At 62.1% G+C, this 7,511-nt stretch overlaps 1 protein-coding gene across 1 annotated transcript in view; it reads right to left on the bottom strand.

Moving 5' to 3' along the window:
- NCOA1 (nuclear receptor coactivator 1) overlaps window positions 1-7,511 on the bottom strand; it is a 92,091-nt gene that overhangs the window by 6,811 nt on the left and 77,769 nt on the right. Inside the window, exons 12-16 of the mRNA XM_026041030.1 lie at window positions 6,822-7,511; window positions 5,252-5,423; window positions 3,338-3,464; window positions 1,061-1,229; window positions 7-83 (exon numbers count right to left, since the gene is read on the bottom strand). The exon at window positions 6,822-7,511 is cut by the window's right edge and continues 22 nt beyond it. Coding sequence (XP_025896815.1) covers window positions 7-83; window positions 1,061-1,229; window positions 3,338-3,464; window positions 5,252-5,423; window positions 6,822-7,511 — 1,235 coding nt within the window. The remainder of the gene's footprint in view (window positions 1-6; window positions 84-1,060; window positions 1,230-3,337; window positions 3,465-5,251; window positions 5,424-6,821) is intronic.

Genomic DNA, 7,511 nt, shown 5'->3' with positions numbered 1-7,511 from the left:
GGGTACCCGGCGCCCTTCTGCTCCAGCAGCAGCGGCGCCGGCTGCGCCGGGAACCTCTCGCTGAGCGCCTCCAGCCCGCCGCCCTGCGCCGCAGAGGGACACGAGGCTGCAGCGGGGCTGCCCGTGGTGCCCTCGCCACCCCGGCCAGACCCTCACGTCTGCCCCTTGCATCTGCCCCTCGCATCTGCATGTCCACATTCGGGGGTCTGAACTGGAGCCCGGGGGAAAACTCTGACCCCTTGCCCACTCACTGGGATGTAAAATCATCATTTTTCCATGGCTGTAGGAGACACAAGTCTCTCCTGGCACAGCAAGCCAGTCCTGAGAGCTGGCACCGTGGGCTTTCACCCCAGCAAGGCCACCAGGTGCATGAGCAACCATGGGGGAGAAGGTCCTCTTGGGGACCGCCTCATCAGACACCTCTTAGAATCATAATGGTTATAATAATAATAAAAGACCTTCAAGATCACTGAGTCCAACCATAAACCCTCCAACACCATAACCTTCTAATCCATATCCCTAAGGTTTCTTGAACACCTCAGGGACGGTGACTCCACCACTTCCCTGGGCAGGCTGTTCCAATGCTGGACTACTCTTTCCATGTAGGAATTCCTCCTAATGTCCAACCCGAGCCCTCGGTGGTGGCCAGGGGCAGGCCAAGGGGCAGTGGGTGCAGGTTGCAGCGCAGGCAGCTCCATGTGGCCGTGAGGAAGAACTTGTTTGGTGGGAGGGTGCTCGAGCCCTGGCCCAGGCTGCCCAGGGAGGCTGCGGAGGCTCCTGCTCTGCAGATCTGCCAGCGCGCCGGGATGCGCCCGGGTGCCCCGTGCTCTGGGTGCCCCTGCTGGAGAAGGGGTTGGGACTGGATGATCCCTCGGGGTCCCTTCCAACCTCAAACCATTCTGGGATTCTGTGAACCAACCCAGCACAACTTGAGGCCATTTCCTCTTATTCTGCAATTATCCCACCTGTAATTACCACTCCCGCCCCACTACAACCTCCCTCCGGGTGGCTGTGGAGGGCGACACGCTCTTCCCGCGCCYGGTGCCGCAGCGGGACGTACCTGCACCAGCTTGTCGATGCCGAGCGCGCGGTCGAGCTCGGCCAGCTCCGTCTCGTCCTTGCCGCTGAGGAAGGACACGAGCTGCTCCAGCAGGGCCTTCTCGTCGTTGCGGCCCTCCGGCGTGGTGGGCGGGCACAGGAGCTCATCCAGCTGCGCCGTGATGCACGGGCTGCCGAGGCAAGGGCATGGAGTGAGCACGGGCACAAGGAGCCCCGAGCCCGGCGCCTGCCCGTACTGTGGGGCAGGACGGGGCGGGTGGCAAAGGGCGCCTGGGTGCTGCTGGAAGGCACGGAGGGGCGGACGTGCCAGAGGTTCCCTCGTCCTCCTCGCTCCGAGGAGGAGCGGATGCAGGACAGGGGGTTTGACCATTGAGGCCTGGTGGCCAAGGAGGCCAACGGGATCCTGGGGGACATTAAGAAGGGCGTCTCCAGCAGGTCGAGGGAAGGGATCGTCCCCCTCTACACAGCCCTGGTGAGGACACATGTGGAGCCTGCGTCCAGTTCTGGACTCCCCAGGACTAGAGGGATGTGGAGCTGCTGGAGAGAGTCCAGCGCAGGGCTACGAGGATGATCAGGGGCCTGGAACATCTGCCCTGTGAGGAGAGGCTGAGGGAGCTGGGCCTGTTCAGCCTGGAGAAGAGGAGGCTGAGGGGGGACCTGAGCAGCGTGTATAAATACCTCAAGGGAGGCAGTGAGGAGGAGGGGGCYGGCCTCTTCTCAGTGGTGGACAGTGATAGGACTAGAGAAAACGGCCACAAGCTGAGGCACCAAAAGTTYCCCAGGAACTTAAGGAAAAATTTCTTAATAATGAGGGTGACACAGCCCTGGAACAGGCTGCCCAGAGAGGTTGTGGAGTCTCCTTCTTTGGAGACCTTTAAAACCTGCTTGGACGCAGCCCTGTGCCACGTGCTCTAGGTGACCTTGAGTGTGGAGGGGGGCTGGACGAGATGACCTCCGGAGGTCCCTTCCAACCTTAACCATTCTGTGATTCTGTGGTTGTAGGGAGCCCAGGGCAACCTGAGCGGCGAGGCTGCCACCACCATGTGCTGCTTGAGCCAGCGCAACCACATGGAAAGCGCAGGGATTTCTTGGGTCACTTTTGGAGAGGAAGGAGACAGGAGAGACACGCAGGGCTGCTCAGCGGCTGCCCCGGCGCCTGCCCTTGCTGGTGCCAAATTTCGGTGTCAAGGCCGAGGAAGGGAGTTTGTTGCAGCCACACACTGTCCTGGCGATGGGGAGGTGGAAAAAGCTCCCCGTTGAGGCGCAAAATAAAAAAACCTGCCTTGCATTAATGTGCAGCGAGAGGATAAATTTGGGTTCATGTCACCCTGTTGCCGAGGGTGGCATGTGGGTGGTAGAGATTGGGACAACGTGATCTCATGGAGCAAAGAAACTTGCGGCGGGTCCTTCGCCGCTGTCCCCTCCTCCAGGGTCATGCAGAGCATGGGGTCTCCTGGAGCAGAGGTCCTGGCAACCCAGGGCACCTTGGGCGGCTCTGGGCGAGTGGATGGCACCGGGGTGGCGCATTTGAACAGGGCGTCTTGGAGCAAAGCAGCTCGGGTCGCACCCAACTGGATGCAACTCATCCCAAGGAGCCGAAGGTGCCCGGCTCGCTCCGGCGCTCCCGCTGCCTCCTGCGGCTGTGGGAGCCTCCCAGCCTGGGCTGGGGGTGCAGGAGGGTTTTGGAGCTCGGGGCCGCTCACACAGGGGCTGCTCCCGCTGCCGGGCGCCGCTCCTGGCCCTTCCTGCTCTGCACTTGGGAAGTGTTTAGACSGGCGCCGGGGGAGCCTCTCGTCACCAGCCGGTTGTCTCAGTGCTTGTAGCACTGAGAGGGAGGTCGTTTTCCTCCAATTTAGCAGCATTTTGGGGAGCATTTGCACTCAAAAGCGGGATCAGCTCTTACAGGGGCTCTGCCCATTGCCGGGTGCAACGCATGGAGCTAATCCCAGCRGGAGCTTATCCTGCAAGAGCAGCCCAGGCCCAGGAGGACGTCACCTCCTCGCGGGAGGCCGTGGGCTGTGCCGCTCCTCCAGGAAGCAGGAGGGCTGGCACGGGATCCCCCCTGCACCCAAAATCCCAGTCCCAGGGGATGCCATTCCAGCAGGACACACTATCTTATGGGATCCCCACCCATAGAGCAGCTGGGAAGCTGCTCACGGCCTCCTAGGGGCCCCTGGCACCCAAGCAACGTYGGTGCCCATCGGGTGGGCGTCGGGGCTGCTCGGGGACCCCAGGGCGCCCGCACAAGCAGCTGGGTGGCTGCACCAGCAGAACTTACTCCTCGGGCTTGCTCAGGGCGCCGCGGCTCACAGAGGCCATGCTGTTATCCGACCACGGCATCTGCTCGCCCATTCCCGGCTGTCCGTACTGGTGCTCCGGCACCGCCATATCCAGCTCGGTCATTCCTGATGGGAAAAGGGCGGGAGAGAAAGCGTCAGCATGGCGGGGATGTCCCGGGCGCCGGTCACCCTTGGGAAAACCTGCAGCGAAGCCCCAACACATTCCTGGGAACGGCCCCTCCAATCACCTCAGCCCCCGCTTCCTAGGGATAAAGCACAAAAAGGGGAAAAGAGCACGCAAGGATTTAAAAATCATGAAAAGTTGCAAGTTTTTGGAGAACAAGCTCAGCCAGCTTGTACAAGGCAGCTATGGGATGTGTGCTCCCCAAAATTACAGGCACGAGGCTGGGGGAAACACACAGGGACACCCTGTGGGTGCAAGGGCCATGGAGACGTCGATCTCGTGGCTGCTGCTCTTTGCTTCCTAACTTTTCTAGCATGGTTTTCAAAATCCAGCCAAGTTTGGGGCTTGTTCTCGACRGCTGGTTGTGACTACTGGAGATTTTGGCTTAAAAACCGGCCCGCACCCACCAGCCTCTTCTGACTCTATCCCGGAGAAAAGCTAATTTGTGCAGGGAGAAGAGCCAAGGCAATTACGTTAAGTTCAGCAGGACTTGGAGCCCGAGCCTAGGACAGGCAGCCGGGGACTTGACATCATCCGATTTGGAAAAGCACTTGGGATTTAGGATCCAATGGCATTTTGGCTCAAGCGAGCCCCAGAGATGTCCATGGATGGAGACCTGTGGGCCGAGCTCCCGCGCGGGGCTTAGCGGCACCACTGAAAATCCCGATTTTTCCTCTTTTCAGCTGCCTCCATCAGGGTCCGACAGACGGGGGGTTTAGGGCTGGCATTGCGGTGCCGGCTGCTGGCGCTTCCCTTGGGATGCTGGATGCCCTTCCCTTGGGATGCYGGATGCCCTCCCCTTGGAGGCTGCTTGGCACAGAGCCTGCGCTCTGCTGCAGCGCAGCCAGGTGCCTATGGGACCCGCATCCCCCTCCTGCAGGGTCTGTGCTGCTCCCCCATAGGGTCTGCACCATTCTCCTATAGGACTTGCAGCCCCTTGGCATCTATTCCATGGGCTCAGTGTCCCTGTCCTATAGGGGCTGCATCCTTGCCCTACAGGGTCTGTAGCTCAATTCTATAGGACCTGCATCTCTATAGGGGCTGCATCCCTGTCCCATGGGGACTGTATTTGTATCCTACAGGGTCTGTAGCCCTGTCCTATAGGGGCTGCATCCCTGTCCCATGGGGACTGTAAATGTATCCTACAGGGTCTGTAGCTGTGTCCTATAGGGGCTGCCTCCCTGCCCTACAGGGTCTATAGCCCGATTCTACAGGAGCTCCATCTCTATAGGGGCTGCATCCCTGTCCCACAGGGACTGTATCTGTATCCTACGGGGTCTATAGCCCTGTCCTATAGGGGCTGCCTCCCTGCCCTAAAGGGTCTATAGCCCAAGTCTATAGGAGCTGCATCCCTGTCCTGCAGGTCTGTATCCCTGTCCTGCAGGTCTGTACCCCTCTCCTATGGGCTCAGCATCCCTGTCCTGCAGGATCTGTGCCCTTCTCTAACAGGGTCTACATTCCTATCCAACAGGACATACATCCTACAGGGACTGTATCCCTGTCCAAYGGGGTCTSTATCTCTGCCCTATRGCATCCATATCCCCCTCCCATAAGRTCTGCACCCCTGTCCCACAGGACCTGTGTCCACCAGCATCCCTATCCCCACCCCCCAGGACACGCATCCCTGTGCTCCCCGCTTGCAACGCCGGCGCGCGGCTCCCGGAGCATSCCCCGCCGGAGCGCGGCCGTGGGCAGGGGGAGCGCGCGGGCAGCAGCGCCGGGCACCTACGGTTGAGCGCGGCGGGCGCCCTGGCAGCGGCGGCGGCGGGCGGCAGCGGCGCCGCCAGCAGCTCGGCCTTGCCGGCGGCATCGGCRCGCTCGGGCCCGCACAGCCCGCCCAGCGGCGCCGCCTTCTCCAGCGACGGCAGCAGCTGGTCCAGCTGCTCCAGCTCGGCGGCGAACTGCGGAGGGAAAGGGAGACGGAGGGTCAGGCGCCGCCGGGCTTTGACCGGGAAGAGCCCCCCGTGCCTCTCCCGGGAGGAGCTCCCGCGCCTCTGCTCCGTGTGGGAGAGGGAGGAGGACACCCGTGCACAACGTGGGGCTTTCTGCAAAATGAATCGAGGGAGAGTTTCTGCCTCCGTCCTGCCCAGGGAAAGCTGCTAGTGTGGATGTCGCGGCTGGATTTCCACACATATCCAAGGGGTCCGGGCAGGATCGGATCAGAAGGCGTCCGGGGCCAGCCCTGCAYGCCAAACGCCACGGAAAACCAGCCTGATTTTCTTTGCCTGTCCTGCTGCTGACAGTGGAACCCTGAAGATACCMAAACTCCTCCAAACTGGACACTTTGGAAGCAACGTGACCTGCAGGGAAGTCTCCTCTTAGTCTAGCCGGGCTTCAGCCCAGRCCGTGAAGGCCCAGGAGTCCTTCCCAGACCCTTCTTGCACATTCCTATATGTATTTTTAACTCCTGCAATTCCTATCAGCAACATCCAGCTCTTTTCCAAGTCCTATCCAAGTGCCTCCCAACGGAYGGGAGCCTCCGGGAGGCTCCGGCTCCTGGATGGCATCGCTGCGGGATGAACCCGGYGGCCGCGGCTGATCCGTGGCACTTCTCCCGCTCCACGGCTGTGATCCCAGAACAATCCCGTATGGCAGCGCAAAGCAGCTGGGATCTCGCATCCCGCCTCACAGAAACCACGGGGATGGGAAGCAGGAGCTCGCTCCTCCAAGTGTGCTGCGTGGATGCTCCGAGCTGCCTCCTGCCTCTGCTATTAGCTCTTTGGATGTGCTCTCCATACCAGGAAAGATGTTTGGAAAAGTGGAGCTCCCAACGAGCCAGAAGTGGCTCCTGCAGCCCCAGCGAGGGGCCCATAAACAGCTCCGGGCTCCGAGGCCGGCTCGCTTCCCCAACGGACAATGTGGCCAAGTCCGTGCTGGGATAACGGCATTTTTGGAGCCTTCTTCGAAAAATGAGAAACAAAAGGGGATGGGGGACTGAGAGCTCCAGGGCTCTTCCTTACACGGCCCCGGCTTGGCCAGGGTCCTCCTCGTCCGGTGGCAATTCCCAATATCCCGGGCAAATGATCTCCAATGGGAAGATGCTGCWCCAAGGACTCCCCGATGCATCCAGCGAGCGGATCCCACCGGGACAGCAGAGCCCGGTGTGGGAAAAGGGAGCGGGTTGGACTCCCGCTCGCCCACAGGACCAGTCGGGATTCGCAAGCGAGCGGAAACCCCCCTGGCAGAGACGTGTCGCTGGATTATTCCGTTTAATAGCACTGCTGGGACAACTACAAGGCCCGTGCAGTCGCTAAGCTCGGCTGAGGAGAGGGCGACGGTGTGAAAATGCGATGACCCACCTGGCCCTGCGCCTCCAGCTTGACGTCCTCGGCGGCGGGGGGCTTGGCCAGCGGCGCCGGCGCCGTGTTACACGTGTCCAGCTGCTCCGTCTTCTCCACCTTGACCTTCACGTCGTCCAGGCTGAGCGCCGGCGCCGCCGCCAGCTCCTTCTCGTCCTTGTCCAGCAGGTAGCGCAGCAGCTGGTGATCCTTGACGTCCTTCTTCTTGAGGGCGTCGGGCTCCAGCTTGACGTCCGGCGCGGCGGGCACTGGCGCGGCGGCGGCGGCGGGGGCAGCGTCCTTCTTGTCGTGCTCCATGGCCAGCGTGGTGATGTCCGAGGGGCTGCCCTCCTGCAGGAGCCGGTGCAGGATCTTGTGGCGCTCCGTGAGGGAGCTGTGCGAGGAGGGGCAGGCGCCGGTCGGGGCGCCCGCCAGCGAGTCCTTGCAGCTCGTGTCGGCGTCGGCGTGCCGCAGCTGCTGCTCCGCCGTGCTGGCCAGCAGCTGCACCAGCTTGTGGCTGGCGCCCTGCGCGCACTTGCCCTCGCCCTCGGCGGCGGGCAGCAGCGCCGAGTCCAGGCCCTTGCCGTCGCCGTCCGCCTGCATCATCTCGCTGAGGATGGAGGCGATCTCCTTGCTGTCCTTGGCCTCGGCCTTGGGCGGCGGCCCGGCCAGGCGGCCCGGCGAGCTCTGCGCGCTCAGCTGCCGCAGCGC

This window comes from Nothoprocta perdicaria, unplaced genomic scaffold (genome assembly GCF_003342845.1).
Source record: "Nothoprocta perdicaria isolate Ctin4 unplaced genomic scaffold, notPer1 scaffold_101, whole genome shotgun sequence".
Taxonomy (NCBI): domain Eukaryota; kingdom Metazoa; phylum Chordata; class Aves; order Tinamiformes; family Tinamidae; genus Nothoprocta; species Nothoprocta perdicaria.
This window is presented reverse-complemented; position numbering and strand designations above follow the sequence as displayed.